General features: G+C 37.5%; 1 protein-coding gene across 2 annotated transcripts in view; it reads left to right on the top strand.

Annotated features, from left to right (window-relative positions):
- gabra5 (gamma-aminobutyric acid type A receptor subunit alpha5) overlaps window positions 1–19775 on the top strand; it is a 46332-nt gene extending 26557 nt beyond the window's left edge. For both annotated transcript variants that reach the window (XM_028443710.1, XM_028443711.1), the window contains exons 7-10: window positions 11236–11379; window positions 16278–16430; window positions 16624–16835; window positions 17874–19775. In XM_028443710.1, the coding sequence (XP_028299511.1) occupies window positions 11236–11379; window positions 16278–16430; window positions 16624–16835; window positions 17874–18164 (800 nt within the window). In that variant the 3' untranslated portion in view covers window positions 18165–19775. The remainder of the gene's footprint in view (window positions 1–11235; window positions 11380–16277; window positions 16431–16623; window positions 16836–17873) is intronic.
- The last annotated feature ends 411 nt before the right edge of the window (window positions 19776–20186 follow it).

Here is a 20186-nt window from a genome sequence, read left to right as displayed (position 1 = left end):
TGTTACTAATGTGTTTCAGAGAAAAGTGTTAAGATTTATTAAAGTGTTCAGAAACGGTGTTCTGGTGGGCGGAGCCAGGTAGAAACCCAGGGTTTCTTTGATAAAACCTGCCAGTGACCAGGTTTAGTTCACGGACAATGTTGCCATGGTAACATACCCTCGTGTTTAGGAATGAGATACTCAGAGTTTCCCTCATTTCAGCCTGAACATACTCAGAGTTTGAACATAACCTGCTTTATGGAATACCCCTCTGCAGAATTTAGCACTGATGATAAATACAATTTGTAAATAAAATGTGCCAAGAAAAAAAAAATTGCAAATGCTCAATAAAACCCAAAGCACATTTTAAAAAGTAAAAAGTGTTAACCATAAAACTAAGGGACCTGCCTAACAGAAAAAAGGCTCAAACGACCAACATTTTGTATCTTTTTTCATCACTCAGGTAAAAAGCCATTGTTTTGCACGTCTAAGACGTATCAATGTTGACAATGACACACAACTCTGGATTGAGCCATTAATCAAGCTCTCAGTCTGTATGCTTAGTTTAAGTCACACTGAGTAGAAAAGCCTTCACGGTACAAAAATATCTGGGGAGCGCCTGCCGCGCAACGTTAAAATTATGACTTGAGGTTTTCCCTGTCTGACGTATGAAGATTTATTTCCATCTCAGCACCCTCAGAGCTCTAAAGGCCAAGCATTGCCTGCAGCTTTCAGCTGATGCTTCACTGCTTTCACACTTACTTTGGACACTGTTAAAGACTTTCACTCCGAAATAATCAAAGCGGCCTTCACTGATGCATGCAAAGTTCTTTATTTACTGCCAGCTCACAAAGAAGCCCTGGAATTCACGATATTCCTGTATTTAATCAAAACTAAATGCTGCAGTCGGATGTTGTGGTAATGTACTGTAACTATAGGGTGACAAATGACAGATTTAAATGAATTTAATTATATTCTACCTTGTTCATTTCTGCAAGGACATTTGAAGGTGAAGAAAAATATACATAAGTAATGCCCTCCCTGCCCACCTCAGGGCCCCACAGACTATTAATGTTTTTTTTAACAAAAGCTTTCTTAAAGATTTATAAATGTGAAGTGTTTTACAAATGACATGTTATTATTATTATTATTATTATTATTATTATTATTATTATTATTATTATTATTATTATTATTATGTGGAATAAAATCCCACTAACTGCTTTTCTATCCCATTATTTCTTCATGCACTTGTTATTTGACTATATAACAACAACTTTTTCACTTGTTATCAGCAATACTTTTACATGAAACAATTCTGATAATCTCAACAGCGAACACATTTCTGGCCAATGAGCTCACGTTCTCTTTTACGGAATCGCACTGATTTATTTTGTAATAAATCAGTGTAATAATATTGTAATTTTTTCAATTTTGAAGAAAATGTTTGCTAGTTGTTACGGGGCACGTTGTTTTCAAATCAAATGAATGAAGTAAATGTTTATTGTTCGCATTAGTTGAATTATGTTTCAAAGTTGCTCATGTAAAAATGCCCAGACCTCATTTCCACAGACCTCACACTATGTTTAGCTTAGTTCAGTTTTACGCTGTCAGTAATAGAGCAGTGATGCCAGCAGTGCATTAAACCTTTGATCTTACACAACACAGTATTTTCATGTGTATAGACGGACACATCTCACAATCTACCTTTTGCTTCTCCACAAACCCAAATGTGTTCCACGTGAGCTTTTAAGCTGACAAGGTTACTGTACAGATACTGTCCTGTTTGCTCCAATGCCATTAACCCCAGCTAATCCTTTGACCTTACTCATGGACAGCACTTACTCATGAGCTCAGCGCTTTCAAAGCCCCCTCCTGCCGTTTGTGTTAATCACCTTTTATGGTCTTAAAAGACTACCATCAACCTTCTTCACTATCTTGTGAAACCACTAGTCAAAATTATCCAGAATGTTGCTCAATGATATTTGTTGTGTTGTAAAGCTAGCTACAGTAGTTTCACATCTGTGTCCATTACAAACAGTGTTTGTTTTTAAAATGTGACATTGAACCTTAAATTTTGGGGATGTGGTACAATTTGTTTGTAACATTTGTTGCTGTTTGTTTCCCTGCTATCTGTCAGTTCTATTGTGGATCATTTTATTATTGAAAAAAATATATAAATCTAGGGGTATACTGACACAAAAAAGGCACAGACAGCAACAGCAAAAATATTAATAACAAAAAACAAATTGGGTGATAGATACAGGTAATTTTTTTTGTGTATTTTACAGCTGCTTTAAGACATGGGGTCATACAGTAACTGACCCTTTATCATAAGAGATGCTAACAGAAAGCTAACATGAGAGGAAGGTTGTTTTATAGGGTTATTTATTAAAGGTTCAGTAATTGTGATTAATTGTAAGTGAACTTTAGTAATTGATCATATAATTGTAATCAACTTTCGGGGGGAAAAATAACAATTGTGATTTTAAGTGTAATTAGAGAAAATGCTGGTCACTATTATCGTAATTGAATTTTAATTAAACATGAATAATTATAGTTGTTAATTGTAATTGAAAAATGTCGAATTGACCCCAACCCTGGACGTCACAGGGCAACCACCATATCAGATTGCATAACTTTTAATAAAACTACATTTTAAACTTATTTATACACACATTTCTTTTTGTATTTTTGATTTTATACTTTTATTGTGACTTTTAAGAAAATTATGTTATATTTGAAAATGAATTATGTGACTTCATTACATTTATTGGAAAAAGGAAATCATTGAGTTTGGCATTTTCAAGATCAAGAACTCATCATAGGCTACAAAACAACTGCTAAATGTATAAAATAATTTAAACTTTAAATGTGAATTCACTCTTACAAAGTCCAAATACCAGGCTTTACCTAAACTGTTAAATTAGGAAAATAAAACGTGAATATTCCTGCAACAAAATGTACACTAATGATGCAAACAACTATTTGCAATTGTAGCCGCTCTCTTCTCCTCGGCTGGTCCCCACTGTACACTCTACATCATGTAGATATACGACATACATATAGCGCAACGTAATTTTGAAGCAGATTTTGCTGTAAATGTCTGTATCTTTTTACAGAACATCTCCGCGCCAAATAGCACATACCACGTTCCCGAGAATTCAGTGAAATGCTCCCTGGCGACCCCGTGGCACATACGGAGTAATGGGCCCCATTCAAATATTGGTATGTGTCAATGATTCGGTACCACCAACTGTCGCAATATTTCACTCACAAATAAATGAGAAAACGACTTTAATGGAAATTGCCTAAAAACGGGGGGTGGGCCCCCGGGCCCCTAATCAAATTATGTGAGGCATAATCATAATCTACACTAAATTACCTTTGAAACGATCTATCACATGACTATGTTCCCATAAATTTGGAAAAAATCACTGGAAATGGGAGGTGTTCATACCAAACTACATTCCAATCAAACAAGAACTAAAGGAGGAGGAGTCATTTGAAAAATAGGGGCCCCGGGGTCCACCAGATGCCCCCGTGACACTTTACGGGGTTATCGGCCCCATTTATATATTTGTATGTGCCAATGATTTGGTACCACCGACCATCGTAATATTTGACTCGCAAATAAATGACAAATCGGATTCCGTTTTTTTAATTTTTATTTTTGGGCCCCAAATCGAAAATCGGGCTCCGAGTGTCAATGCGTACACATCCATAGATTATACCTACCAAATTTCAGCCCGATCCGTTAACGAATAACAGAGGAGTAGCGATTTTAACTATTGTACACAACAAGAAGAAGAACAAAAGCAACAATGTGAGTGGCATTTTGAGTCTGGTGACCCGGCATAAAAAGCACATCTGTGCCCCATAATTGTAGTAGGATTCCGAGGACGCATTGAAGACAAAAGCAAAATATGTCCAAAACATGTGGGACACCTAAATGAATAGCCTAAATGGTTACTTAAAGTGGCTGTAGGAGTATGAGAGGGTTCAGGGGAGCTTGCAGGCACATATAAATACAAATTAAAGGCAAGTGCACTCTTGGTAAAATACAATAAATAAAAAAATATATATGTATATGTGTATACACATACACAAGGCTTAGGGAACGCAAGACTATAAAATTATAGGGAACCACTTCTGTAGAGCATGTAAACAGTACCCACAACTCTTGCTACTTATAAGAGGCTGCATTGGCTAATAATATAGCCCAGAGCTAATGAGATGTGCTATTGTTAGCACCTTCTTTATAACTGCATGAAGTGTTATAGCACACAAATGAAAGAATTGGTTTGCCTCATGCAAATAAAAATCATCTGAAGTGCCAATAGAAAACAAAAGTAGAAAATAAGGTCCATTTTTAGACAGCAGCCAACTCCAACTGCTTTTTAGCTATTAGAAGACACCATTGTGCATATTGAAGTTTGGCCTAAACACAAAGGGAAATCTGTGGTTAACTTACATCTATTTAAAGGAGTCATTCTACATGACAGCGCGCATGGATGTTTTTGTAAAACAGTCGACCTGGCAACACTGAATGTGGGATTTCTTTGACCCTAAAATCTTTGGTTGGGATTTACTATAGTATGAGGAGTTCAAATTAATTTCTTGCTAATCTGTACCCATTTATTCTTCACTGCAGAGTTTTGTTCAGGAGCCACATAAAACCTAGATTGGTCTCAAATGGGCCTGATCACAAAAAAAAATCACAAAAACATTTGTGATATAAAAACATTTATATCATCATAGGCATGCGCTGCAGAGACGCTGCTACAGCAACAACAAAACTCCTCTGGTGACAGTGTTCTTTTGGGATAGTAATGCTGCGGTCATTATGTTGTTGAGTGACTTTTGCTGTTTTTGCAACACAAGTATGCGAGTTAAGGTCACGGCAACATCTTTCTATTTTGATTCGGAGCTATGCTAATAGCAGTAGCTCAGTTAGTTCCTCACCCTGCACCAGCGCTTCTGCCTTTGTCACATCCGGATATCCCGCCCTAAACCACAAAACTGCCTCATGAGTGGTTCTAAGTTCCGGTTTGGTTTAGAAAGGCAAAGGCAGGAACAGTACAAGATGGATTCTGGTGTTTGGGAACACCAGGACAATCCATCTTGCAGGCAAGGTTAGGTGTCGGGCATTATGAGATTGAAGTTCAGTTTTACAATGACTTGTTGGAGACAATGCAGAGTGTGTAAGAGATTAGAATCCACTGACTAGCGGACAGGGGTCAATCTAACTCCACAGTTGCTGGATTAGTGCATTGCTGTTTGATTGGGCGCTGTAGTGCAGCATGATTGGAGACAAACATCAATAACACACATACAGACAAGCACAAATGCATGCACGCATTGTTTTAACTTCCCTTCTGCTCCATGTAGTTACGTGAGTGATTTGCAAAGCTTTAAAGGCTAGGCACTATGACATGTATTTTCAGTTAGAGATGCTTTCATTTCATACCATTTCTATCATCTATGCATTGTTCTTTGTTTAAAGTGATTACACCAATCATGGGCCTTCTACAGTGACACTAGGTTAATCTCTGCATGCTGAAACACAGTGTGAAACTTGAAGGGTTGTAATGCACGTTTCTCTGCTACTAACGTCCTTCTGCTACATGACACATTGAAAGCTTTATAATGGTTTTGCTGCAGTGATATACATTCCTTTAGCCTCATTCAGAGGGCCAAAGTTGAAAAAGTTTGGTATCCTCTCTCCCTTGCTTTTCCACATTTTGTGAAAAGTCACAAGTCAAGTCAGTTGGATTTTTCCCCCAATAATACACCATATGGGGGAAACTCCTCCTCCTGACAATCCTGGCTCCTCCTACCCAATAAGAATGTGAGCTCCTCCCTCTCAAACTATCTCACAGGTAAAACAAACATAGCGAAGGCAGGTTGATATTACAGTTAATATGACAGGTAATATCTTTACATTCAGTATATAGATAAACCAGTATATACTGTAGATAAACCGAAGAACGCTCTCAATCAGTTCCACTTTTAGTAGCTGTTATACTACCTTGTATTGACACAGCATTTGGACCAAAACAATGGATTACCATCTTAAATTGACTATATCTGTGGTTATCGGCGGTGAAGTGGACAAGAAAGCAGTGTAGTAGCTCATGTGAGTGTTTGAAACAGCTGACTCAGCTGATAGTTGAAAGTTTACTTCCCTGCGGTGCAGAATGAGCGGTCACAAACAGATCTGCTTTTAGTAGCCATTTTATCGCCTTGTATCGCCTTTATGGGATGATCTGACGTGTTTGTGACCCAATGCGACGCAGCGGTGGGACAAAACAATGGACTATTGTCTTAAATTGACAATTTCTGTGCGGTGAGGAGGAGAAGGAAGGCTGTTAATGATTTACTGCCGCTGCGCGTGTTTATGGCTACTCATGCATATGCATGAATGTCCAAAAAACGGCCTGTTTTTTGGAGTAACTGAAAGTGACTTTTTAGCAGTTGCAAGCAACGCGTTACCGCCCCAACGTTTCTTTTGACAGTAACTAGTACTGTAACGCAATATTTTTTTAAAGAAATAATGCTGTTAACTGAGTCAATTCTTAACATTCAACAAAATATTTGATAAATTTCAGTCAGGTTTTCGTTCTCATCACAGCACTGAAACTGCTCTGATCAAAGTGATCAATGACATAAGGTTGAACACTGATTCTGGAAAAGTTTCTGTTCTCATTCTATTGGATCTAAGTGCTGCATTTGACACTGTAGCTCATACAATTTTGTTGCACAAATTGCAAACATGGGCTGGACTAAATGGAAAAGTAATGCAATGGTTTAAGTCCTACTTGGAGGAGCGAAGTTATTTTGTAAGCATTGGAAACTTTGAATCTGACAGATTACCAATGTCCTGTGGGGTTCCTCATGGCTCTGTTCTTGGACCCCTTCTGTTTAGTCTTTATATGCTTCCTTTAGGACAAATTTTACAGAACTGTAAGGCTGGTTATCAGAGCTACGCAGATGACACACAACTATATCTATCACTGAACCCAGATGACCATGGTCCCATAGAGGTGTTGTGTGACTGCTTAGAAAAAGTAAACTTCTGGATGAGTGAAAACTTCCTTCAACTAAATCATGACAAGATGGAGGTGATTGTCTTTGGTAACAAGGAAAAGAGGACTGCTATCAGCAAGTATCTCGAGTCTCGATCTTTAAAAGCTAAAGAACAAGTCATAAACCTTGGTGTTCTGATTGACTCAGATCTGATATTCAGCAGTCAGATCAAATCTATCACAAAAACATCCTTCTACCACCTAAAGAACATCTCCAGAGTGAAAGGTTTAATGACTCAGAAAGATCAGGAGAAACTGGTCCATGCTTTTCTCTCCAGCAGACTGGACTATTGTAATGGTCTTCTGACAGGAATCCCCCAAAAGAGCATCAAACATCTACAGCTGGTTCAGAACGCTGCAGCTCGGGTCTTAACCAGAACAAAGAGGTCAGAGCACATTATTCCAGTTTTAAAATATTTACACTGGCTCCCAGTCAGCCTCAGAATAGATTTGATAGTTCTGCTGCTGGTGTATAAATGTGTGAATGGGTTTGGTCCAGAATACATCAGTGAGATGTTAGTCAGGTATGAACCCAGCAGGTCTCTCAGATCTATGGACACAGGTCAGATAGTGGAGCCCAGAGCTCACAGTAAACATGGTTATTGCTGCGTTTAGTTGTTATGCTGCAAAGAAGTGGAACAAACTGCAGCAGAGCTGAAATCAGCATCTAATGTGAACATTTTTAAATCAAAGTTAAAGGCACTTTTTTTCTCTACTGCATATGATTGAGAGAGAGATTTTTGGTCATGTTGTTGATGTAATGTCTTTGTTGATGATTTGAATTGATTTTACTGATGATTTTAAATGTTCTTATTGATTTTAAACAATTGAATGTTTTATCATGTAAAGCACATTGAGTTGCCTTGTGTATGAAATGCGCTATACAAATAAATTTGCCTTGCCTTGCCTTGCCTTACCGTTACAATATGGTTTGTCTGTTACTTTGCTAGCAGCAGTGTACTTCCTGTTTACAGTGACACTACATATTTTTGCGGGATGCCGTGCCAAACACGGTAAAACAGAAGAAGAATAAACATTGTCAGCGTGTTTCTGTTTACATCACGTGCGCCAATCATGGCGAGTCAATGCGAGAGTAGGACGAGCTTCTCAGAGTGGAAAGTTATTTTTCTCTCCAAAAGATGCATCAGTGAAGCGCTAAGCTAACGCTACGTTGGCGGACGTGAGGGAAGCCTCTCCACCTAAACAACAGCGAATGGATTTTAACGGACTGTGACTGTTATCCATGGACAAGATCAGCCAACTATTGCACGGTATGTTGTTGTAAATAAGAAGTCTGTCGCTGCTGCTGAGTCACTGCTAACAGCAGCTCGTTAGACTAATATGTTTAGCATTGTGTAGCTGATAAAAATGCTGTGAATTAGTTTTTCCATATTTATTTCTATAAACATTTTCAACAGCAGAATGTGCACCTGAAATATGCACAGCTTATTTTACATTAGTGTGCTAAGGCTGAAAAATTACTGTTTTCATTTTAGAACAGCTGTTTTGTGCTTTATATGCACATCATTTATGGTTGTTTTATAGCAGTTTTTGTGAAGCAGAGTTGGTCAAAATGTATTCTTAATGTTAATTCAGATTGCTTTCATTTATTTATTTTAGAAGCTTTTTGTGTTTCTGTTTAACATTATGCTAGTTTTTGTACTAAAGCTGTAAGAAAACATTCTAAGGCTAAACACAACCGTTTTATGATGCTGAAGCCACTTTAATTTTTGGTCTTTGATTTTGAATAATATTCAGGTTGTTATGTGTTTTATTTATTTCACAATTCCTTGTAACATTTTCAGTTTCTACTGGTCTCAGCTAAATAAACTGGTATTGAAAGAATACTTAGTGTTTCAGTCAGATTGGTGTTTGTAAAAACTAATACTGAGCAGAGTTTAGTTCTGTGAATGTACGTAAATGATTAGAAACTGTAGGGTTGGATGCAATAACATTTCATTTATCAGAGGTTTTTATCCAAAACAATGTTAATACAGGAGCACAGTTGATCAACAGTGGATTATTATAGTATTACAGCACTGATATGAAGCTGTATGGACACAAATGACTCAAAATAAATAATACTTTCTTTAATTCTAAGTAACTCAAAAGTTACTTTTTCTAGTAACGCATTACTTTTTGGTGTAAGTAATCAAAATAGTAACTGAGTTACTTTGTGAATGAAGTAACTAGTAATGATAATTAGTTACTTTTTTTCAGTAACTAGCACAACATTGCTTTTTAGAAGGCTAAAACACCAGAAAACAGACGAGTTTGGGAAAATAAACCCCAAATACTCTGTTGTTGGGGTTCTTAGAACAATTGGAGATGGGTGAAAATAGCATAATACTGGACCTTTAAGTTAACGTTTCATTTTGTCAGTGTGTAACTGCAGAAAGGTGATTAGTTTCTCTTTTTATTTATTTATATATTTAGCCACTAACCATAACCATAACTAACGTATCAAACACAGTTGTCCAATACTACTGTTTGTTAACCAAGATATATACTCGCCAACAGTAATTAGAGTATTAAGTTTCAAGTTTTTTGAAAATTATTTATTGAAAGGGGTGAAGCATACTTGAAGGCTTTCTCCTACTTCTCTGTTTTCACTCTGGGAACAAACATTTGAAGGTTATCGATTGTAGCCTGTGATGAGATTGATTTCTAATCGTCAAATAGGACAGATATGAGGGAGCTAAGAAGAAGCCCAGTTGAACGATCTGTGGTTAAAAGGAGAGAGAAACCCAGCAGCAACATACAGAAGACAGTAATGTACTCGGATCCATAGCCTGTGATTAAAAAAAAAAAAAAAGCACAGTGGTATATAGAGTCCAATTTTTCCACTTTAATTCATTTTCTGAGACATTCACAAATAGCTGATCAGAGTTCGATTTGTGAAAAAACCTTTCAAAAACCTTTTCAAAATGACCACACAACAGCAGGTACAACAGTATAGGCCATATGTCATTTATTGAGTAAACCTTACACCTCGGCTACATAACGTAGGTGGTAGGCCTATTTTGAATGTGAACTAAACCGTTGGAGTATTTTCTCATAATGTTTTTATATTTGCCAAATTCAACATTTTTCTTGTTATTAGTTTAAAATTATTTGTATTTGTTTTTTTGTGGTTAATTGGGTATAGGTAGTAGGATGTGTAAATCAGAGGGGGGGAAGACCACCACCATCCCCTCCGGCAAATCGCACCCTGCCCATCTCCGCCCGAATGTGACTAAGAGTTGTTAATTCCAGGACTATGTTCACATTAGCTCTCACCTTCTTTCGTTGATTTTCCTCTTTGTTTAAATTTTTGTAGTGCTTTTCTTATCATTTCCTTTTCTTTCATAGCACATTTTTATGGCCAACATAAGGATGTGTGTTGGAGCTACATGTACAGTATGAAGCTGTTGTTGTGAGCTCTTATTGTGCATCAGAGCAGCTAAAGCCACCGTTATAGGAATCAGAACAGTATCATAATGAATGAACTCTTGCAGGGTTTTTCACAAATGCACATGCTTTGTTTCCCAGTTGTATTTCAGATTCACAAATGCACACGATCTGTTTCACAAATATATATTTTATGCAAACTTGTAATAGAAATTCTGAAATGCACACGCTCTACTTCACAAATATTATTTTGAGGCACACATGTAATATAAATCCACGGATAATGCAAATTGCTGAATGTGCATTTACAAACTGATTCTGCTGTGAAACCTCTGCACATTTGTGAGAGAAATCTGTGTAGTGAATTTTGAGACTGCACTGACGTCGCGGGTCAACAAACGTCACCATGTGCTGATAAAATTGATTGACAGATTCATTAGCCAATCAGGTGGCTTCTTACATTTTCTCCACACTTGCTTGAACACTGCGTATGCGCACACATATGAGTAGCTCTGCAATTGGTTTAAAAGTGTGGAGAAAATGTAAGAAGCCACATGATTGGCTGAAAGCAAACACTCCTGATTGGCTGATGAATCTGTCAATGCTTGTGTGTTTCTGTGTGTATGTTGGATCCAAGTAACACAAAGAGATACATCACTTGTAAACATTTACCATTATTATGGTTCATTTAGAGACTCCAGTTTAGTGTATATACATTTGTCTTTGGACTTTTACATTTCGAAGTGTAAAAATAGAAAAAAAACTCTTCTGTTCCCAGATGCATATCCAGTATCTGAGGTGGTTTACACCTGGACTCAAGGAGCAGCCAAGTCAGTGGTGGTTGCAGAGGAAGGCTCCCGCCTCAACCAGTATCATCTGATTGGCCAGACTGCAGGAACTGAGGACATCTACACCAGTAGAGGTACAGGAAACACCTCCAGTTTGTTGCAGGGGTTCACAAACGTTTTGTATCCAGGGACCCTTTACAGGGAAGTACCTTTTACAATTACTGCCTCATAATCCTCACATCAATAAAACACAATGTACTGCCATTTGTAGTCCTAAATGCCATATGCCATCTTTGTAATAGCAGGGTTCCCACGGATCCTTAAAAAGTCTTAAAATGCATTAAAGTCATTCATCTAAAAATAAGGCCTTAATTGTCATTAAAATGTCTTCCTCTGTGTTTCAAAAGTCTTCAATTTCAACACAAAAGTATGATTTTATGATTTTAATTAGTCTCACTTGTTTTTTTGTTTGTTTTTTTTTAATGTATAAACGACATGGAAAAATGTAAATTTAACAAAAATTGCCTGTCCAACAAAAATGTTCTTTAATGGCTTTTCTTAATGTTGTTTTTTGTATTTTGTTGTTGTTTTATAAATTTCTGGCTATATTCGTCGTCATCTTCTGTTTTTGGAGTGATTTTGATTATTTTAGTCTGGGTTTTTTTTGTGTGTATTTTACCTTCATTTTGTGTATTTTTGTGTGTTTACTTTGGGGGCCGCCAGTTGCACGTCTGCACGAGACACGAGAAAAACCCTAACCCTATGTAGTTGATGTGGCGTTTTTTCCATCCAAACATGTTTACTGTGAAGTTGGTCTTTAATTTAATTTCAAATGGCAATAAAAAGTCTTAAAAAGTCTTGAATTTAATTTCACTAAAGCTGTAGTAACCCTGAGTAGACATGAACTTCAAGAGTATCTGTACTAGTATATTACATTACATGTGTTTAGAGTGTGAATAAGCAAAATACATTATATGCACTAACATTAAGGATATTGATCTTGTCACACTGATGAAAATATAGTTTCATATTTCAAATCCAAAGCCTTTTTTTAAACTATTGGTATATTAACACTAAAAAAGCTATGTTTAGTTTTTCTGCTCAACAATGTAGTAAAAATGTATAACAGTATTAAAAAGCTATTTCAGATAGTTTTTGACATGCTTGGTTTTATAGAGGTATTTTGTATCTGGCTTCATAAAGCAGTGACTGTTCATGCTGTTGTGTGTTTAGCATCCCAAGGTGGAGCATTGAGACATTCATTCATTTATTAAATAAACATGATTAGTTAACTTTTGCACAAGTTTCATTCCAATTAATAGTTATAGTGCACTTGGGACAATGGCATCACTTTTCAAAATAGTGATTTTTTGATTGCGGCTTTTTGGGTGATTATGTAGTATTATGAAAACTGTTCGCTATGACATTGTGACAACTGTCATGTGGAAAGAGTGATACTGTACATTATCTTTTTATTGTGACACAAGTATGAAAATATTAAACAGTAGGTACACCTGTTCTCCTCAAAGTTAATGCCTTTGGAGCAAAACAATGGCCATGCATATGGATTTGACAAGAATAATGGGTAAATAATCTCTCCATAAAAGCTTTTGGTTAAAGCAGGAAAGAGTGGTGAACCAGCCACAGTATTCCTGTTTATGGGCATCCTGATGCTAAAGGAGAACACATTTGCTCATTGGTTGAAGCTTCAGTGCAATGTTAGTGTCCTAAAGCAGTTTTTCTCAAATGGAGGTACTTGTACCCCTAGCGGTACGTGATGGCACTACAGGAGGTTGTAACAGTCACTTTTGAATGTATAACGCCCCAAGGTGGCGCCTCTTTTATTTTGGTATGTTTATTAGTTCACTCTTCTTCGTTTACTTCCTCTTTTTTACTTTAATGTTGTGGACATCGGCCGCATGTACTCAGACCGGTGTGCAAGGCGATTGTTACGAGTGGTGAAGCTTCATGTTTCTGATATATAATAAAACAAGACTGTGTGGAAATCAAGAAGTCTTGCTCAATTTGCTATCCAGCTGCACACGTTACAAGGTACTTGAAGAGTGGAAAATTAACAAATGAAGTGTCACTCTTGGTCCCACTCCAGACGTGATATGACCGGAAATGATAAAAACTATAGAAATAAATATTTTCAGGAGCCACTAAATTAGTGTTTTTCAAACCCGGGGTCGGTTGACTGAAATTTCTATATATATATATATATATATATATATATATATATATATATATATATATATATATATATATATATATCTGAAGCTCAAACATGATCAAAAACTAATTCTAGAAAAAAAAAAAATGATTTGGGGTCACCAGAAATTATTGATATTGAAATGGGGTCACAATCCAAAAAGGTTGGAAACCACTGCACTAAATATTGTTTTTTCCACCTTTTTACCAAATGAGATTATCTAAAATGTGTTCACTCATTCATTCCATCATTATACTCTATAGATGTTTTTAAATAGTTTTCTAAGCAAAACGTTGTAGTCGGACAAGTGGGGTACTTGATTCAGAAATAAAAGAAAGGGGTACTTGAGCCTAAAAAGTTTGAGAACCACTGTCCTAAACTAACCAGAGTTGGTTATAAAAAAGATAATAAATCTTTTGCATTATTATTAGTCATTCATACTTTTCTAAAGTCTGTGTTATAGATGTTAGCCAGGTGTTGCCTTGTTGTAATCATGATCCTTCCTCATGTACTGCAACAGTCAGATTGTAGCTTAAGCTCCCCACCCCCTCCACCCTCTGCTACCACGCGACCATGCAGATTGCTGTTACTGCTGTACGTGTGTTTGCGTGTGCGTCGCCCAAAGATTTTGTGAGAAGAAACTGTGACGCTCAATCTAGACAATGAATGAAACACTAGGATTTAAGACTGCCTAGCATACAGCCAGATGTCTCTGAAGCTGCCAGTGCAGAGTGGTAGCTGGGTATGGGGGGGGAACACTTATCCGTTGGTCTGAGCCATTGGGTTTGTAGGGTTAATCCGTGCACAGGCCCATCAGTTGTGCTTTTACCAAGTGACGTCACAGCACTGGGATTGACTGGTGCCAGTGAGACACGTGGGGCAAGTAATGCAAGTTGCATCTGCTTAAATCTGTAAATTTAATGTAAAGAACAAAGTATGATGATGCACACCCACCTCTTTGATAGCTTGTTTGCCGCAGAGAAAACTTATCGTCTGCTGGAGAAGATGGACGTAGGGTTTTAAAGCTTTTCTTTGAATCTAATGGGGATGGACCATGATTTTTAAAAATATAACAAAATATATTTATGGGAAACTTCTAACCTCATTGTAACTGGTGGAAGACCTTTAGCATTCTGAGCTTGACTTTTTCTCTACCTCTCACTACTCAGACCGATTGAGATGAGAAGTCACAGAGCATGGCCTTAATCAGCACTGCTAATCTGAGGTACAAACCCTCCTTAACAAGTCAAGAATAGCTCTGCAGAGTTCTCACACTGAGTGGACGTGACCTCTGACCTGCCAGGTTAAGCCAAAGAAGATGAAAATACTGGATAACTCTGTAACTGTCTTCCTTAGTCACATCAGTTCCCCAAGATTATCACTGAAATCTCAAAGATGGTTTTAACATGTACTCACCAGTTGACCAACATCGCTGCATTGTTCTCCGCGATGAATGGCAGTTCCCCGCAAACACTCCAAAAACTAAACAGTACAATCCACCACAATCGCATCTTCTTTTTTTTGTTTGTTCGGAGTTCCGTTCACACCTTAGTGTTTTCCATTCAAACCCAAATCCCAGCAGGAGGTCAGATCAGAGTGAGGCTCCCCCGGCTGTGCCTCCATAGTGCAGAGGTGCTGGCTGCGAGTCCTTCGAGCAAAGGCAGCACAGGTGTCCATTTCATCAAGCACATGATGCTGACTGTCACAACACACACACCCTGCAATGCTTTTCCCCCTGGCGGATCTCACAGACCCCCTCAGTCATGTGTGCACCTGCATAGAATATCCACTGCTCCAGGTCAGTTAAAGCGTTCTCTGTTCAGGAAAAGCAGGGATGTTCACTCCCAAATAACATGTAGCCTGGAGTGGCATACACACATACACACTGGTAATCACACACATGTACACACGGAAAGATAGACTGGACAGAGAGAGGGAGAGTGAGAGTGTTATACAGGATGCAGATTGTGACAAGGGATTAGTGAGACAGAAAAATCCGATTTTGCCAGGAGAAAGCAGCAGTTATCCATGGATTTTCTATAGTTTATCAGACTCAACAGCTTCATGGGATTTTTGAGAAATAAAATTATCCGGGTTACTGAAAGCAGTGATTTCCATGCTGACCTGTTGCCTTGATAAGTTGGCTCAGACACTCTGCACTGTTACTAAAGAGTCACGTTTATTTACAAGCTTTTAATCACAGTCACACAGCATCACCCAGAGATAGTGTTTGCTGACAGCAAGTGTCATACAGGTTAGACACAAGGATACAGAAACAAAGACCCATAGGATTAGCTTCACAACAATGTTTGGGTTTCACTTTACTTTATTTATTTGTTTATTTGGAGAGGACAGTGCACGTTAATGAACACCAGTGCAAGACTTTGTAAATGTAAATGTGCCAGATTTAGCCATGAGCAACTTTCCATCCATTGTCATACACCTGTTTGATGTTTGAGTGCTGCACTCAGTGTGTAATGTAGCAAACATGCATTAAAAAAAGTGACGAGAATAGATTAAAATATGTCAAGTTTGGTGTAGTAATAATGGGCTCAAATTGTTCAGAAAATATATTCTTAGTTTCTTGAAAGCATCTGGTGACCCTCTCCCAGTGTCTCGTGACCCCAAATAGGGTTTAGAGCCCCTGATCTAGACTAACAGTCGTTATAGGTTAGGGGTGATCAGAACTGACACCCCAAGGTTTTCCATGTATAGAGGGGTTTTTGCCGAGTACAATCATGTTTTCTCCCGTCCTCTGGTTTCCAAATAAAACCATGAACTTCTTTAACCACACCTTTGTTTTCTTGTTGTTGTTTCCAGGACAGTACACCGTGATGATGGCTCACTTTTATTTGAAGAGGAAAATTGGCTACTTTGTCATCCAGACTTATATGCCTTGCTTCATGACTGTGATCCTGTCACAAGTTTCCTTTTGGCTTAACAGGGAGTCTGTGCCAGCAAGGACTGTATTTGGTAGGTTTGGATCATGTATTCAACAAGCAAGTACCTCATTAAATCTGTGTTGTACATTACAACAATCACTAACAGTTTGCTTTAATGCAGACATTATTTCATTCCTGTATACTCAAGTTATAAATAGAGTGTTTTTTTAATGAAAGTGAATCAATTTTCTGTCTGACATTTAGAACTGTTTGTTCTTCTCCAGGTGTGACCACAGTGCTTACCATGACCACTCTCAGCATCAGTGCTCGAAACTCGTTGCCAAAAGTAGCTTATGCCACTGCCATGGACTGGTTCATTGCTGTGTGCTACGCCTTTGTCTTTTCGGCCCTTATTGAATTCGCCACTGTCAATTACTTTACCAAAAGGAGCTGGGCCTGGGATGGTAAAAAAGCAATGGAAGCACAACAACCCAAGGTATGTGGTGTTTATTTATGGGTGCATGCTTTTGTTGTTGTTATCTAAAACCCAGAATGTATTTCTTATCTGTATACCACAACATTTGTTGCCTTTAAATGTCAGTGGATTATATAAATTATATTATATTATATATATTTATCCCAGTACTGTACTTATTTAGCTGGCAGCAGCTAGGTGAGTTGAAAATTAGCATCGCTAACTAACAGGTTGGGGAGTCCACATTCAAGTATCATTGGGCATGGTATCTCTATTGTGCACAGGTTTACTTGCACATCAAAAACATATGTTTGGCTCACTAACACTATTTACATTGACTGTAGCAGTGACTGTGACTCATAAAGTGAAATGGTCTTGTGTATAATATAATTTCAATAAGATTAAATTAGTTTTCTTTGTTACTGCTTTTTGACATGTACTTCAGCAAGCCACGTGTGGAAAAAGCAAACTTTTTTTCTCTTCAGCTTTAAATTACTCCCAAAAAATAAAGAGTAGAAAAAAGTGAGTTCAACTTGTTTTTATGTAATATTGCTGTCCCTTATGGCTGAAAATCTGGTCTGTCAAATCATTTTCTGCCAAAATGACTTCAAAATTGGCGTTTTTTTTCTTTAAAAGACCTCAGGCCAATCTTTAAATGAATTTGATGAAGTGTCTTGTTTGTATGCAGATTTTTGCAGTTCGATAAAAAAAAATGTTAGTGATTCTGGCTAAATGAATGTTTAAAGTCACATGACCATGAGACTTGAGAAAGGTTTCTGTCTGACTCTAGTTCTCTCCATGTTCCTAAATTGTCAATGATAAATAATGCAAGCAGGTTACATTTTGGTTCAACAAATACACTTTAAAATGATGTTTTACACCTAGGGTTTTGGTGGATTGGGGTTAGGGTGTTGTGTTTAAGGTTTGGGCCAGGGATTAGAGTTAACAGTTAGGTGTAGGATTTATGATTTAGGATTAAGGACAGGGTTAGGGTTTTTTTTTCTCTTTTCTTTTAGGGTTGAGTTATAGTATAGTAATATAGTTTTCCTTTTTTCACAGAAAAAAGACCCCCTGGCTTTGTCCAAGAAGCCAAACAACACCTGTTCCACTGGCGGGACTTACTCAACCAACTTCACAAAGGATGCTTCTATCTCGACTATTTCGAACAGCACGGCTGTTCAATTCAAACAATCTGAAACAAAGACCCCAGACCCCAAAAAGACTTACAACAGTGTCAGCAAGATTGATAAGATGTCTAGAATTGTGTTCCCAGTGCTCTTTGGGACTTTCAATTTGGTATACTGGGCTACATATCTCAATAGGGAACCAGTGATCAAAGGAGCCGTGTAAGGCTCTGTGATGCTGATCTTTCATCTTGCTGACTCCCAATGCAGGATTTCGGGTAAGGGGCACAATCCAAAACCATGCCAAGCTCTTTGTTTTTGTATCATAGATGTGCTCTTTTTAGATAAAAGATAACTTGCATGTGCGTCGCTTGAGGAATATATTCCTACCATAATTGCCATGAGTTTTCCACTTTAAGAGAGTTTCATTTAATTGCTTTTCCAAACTACGTTACTCAAAAGTTTGTACCAAAATCTAAGCTTTTACTTATTTCAGCATTGTGGCATTTTGATTTTCTCCTAAAACTGACAGCTAAAGATCATACAGCAAGGCCAAATGCTATGCAAAACAAATGTGGTATTACTTCAAACTGGATTTCACCTTTATAACTTATTTTATAAATATGGGCCTGGAGGTCTGTAACTGTAAGATGGGCCCAGGCACATTGAACTTTGCTTCCTTATTGATGAATAGCCATCCTAAATGTGTTGCCTTCAGAGTGTGAGAACTCATTATGAATGCACTGAAATCACCTGCAATTACTTAACCACTTTCTAAATAATATTTCAGTTGCCAGTTTTTAGGATGTATTATGTGTCTTATTGTGGCAATTCATGGATTAACCTGTAACAGAGTTGAAGCTAGAGCGGTAGTGGAAACTTCAAGTCATCCTCTTTATAATCCTGGATGTGTGTATTTATCGTAGCAGTTTGAGAAACAAATATATAACCTGCTTTTAGGAAACCCACCACTGAGCCAAGTTTACCTTCTGTCTGGAATGTATTCATCCGTGTCATTCTGTTTGTGCCTCATTGACCTGAAATTAAAAAGTGAACCAGGTACTACATAAAACTTTGATTGTAAAATATTAAATTTATGTGAGAAATGTATTTTACTTTCAGCTTTTAACCATGTTGCATATAGTTAGGAGAAGCAAGGTTATCACTGTACCTTTCTTGAAAATGTAAGAAAAAAACAACAACCAAAATATTATGTTTTGACCCCAGAGACCACTACATCCCCATCATAACCGGAACAACAGCAACTTGTTTACTGCCATCCCTATCACAGATGCATGATTAATCTATGTATTAACTAGTTAATTCACCAATTTTCATTTAGAATGGAGAAGTGACGAGTGAGACTTTTTTTTATTGAAACAAGCTTCGAAAAAACAAAAGTTAATCTGATTTCAAAGTTTCCCAAAATTAATACAATAATATAATATAATATCCTGGCATTAATAGGAATTGAAATAATGTTAGAATTTCCATTTCTTTATAGAAGCACAGAGTCACAAATATAACTGCAGCTGCGTTGCACGAAGCATTAGACTTCTACATTAGACCTGTCAATTAATGCTCACTGAGGGCTTTGATTGGAGGAAACTCTCCTCCCTCCTCTCAGCTGTTATAGGAGAGGCGGGGCCAACAGCAAAAGTTGGTGATGCACGTTGGTCACAATAATGTGTCTCTACAAATAGCAAACTCCAATTGTAATAGCTGGCGTTCAACCCTTAGAGGGCAGTCACTTTGACTAAATACTAAATTAAAAAATTAAAATACTTTTACTAAAATGTTGTAAGTTGGACTAAGTTCAATCAACAGCACTACTTGATACCCAAATTCATACTGTATGTATTGAGCAGAAAAAGTGGGTTTGGAGTTTGGTTATTTTTTTTAAAGGTAGAGTAGGCGATTTTCAAAAACTAGCATGATTTTGAATGTAGCCTCCCCAACAACTCCTCCTTTACCCTCCTCGCCCCTCCCCTCTGTGCTCCGTCTCACTCACATGCACGCGCACAGCTGCTGCAGAAGCAGACCTCAGCTCATCGCTTGTATTGTGTAGAAACTTCGTTGTCTCATTCAGCAGTAAGTAAACAATAAACTTTTCCATTATATATGTTAAAAAACGTGACCAAAAATTTTGTTTTAACTCTGTCAGTGGTGATACGCTTTCAGTGTGAGCTCGTCCATGCAAGGGATCGAGAACGAGCAGGGAGACGTGATTGGTTAAAAAAACGGATAA

The sequence above is a fragment of the Gouania willdenowi genome, chromosome 4 (genome assembly GCF_900634775.1).
Source record: "Gouania willdenowi chromosome 4, fGouWil2.1, whole genome shotgun sequence".
In the NCBI taxonomy this organism is placed as follows: Eukaryota; Metazoa; Chordata; class Actinopteri; order Blenniiformes; family Gobiesocidae; genus Gouania; species Gouania willdenowi.
Note: the sequence above shows the minus strand (reverse complement) of the source record. Positions and strands in the feature narration are given on the sequence as shown.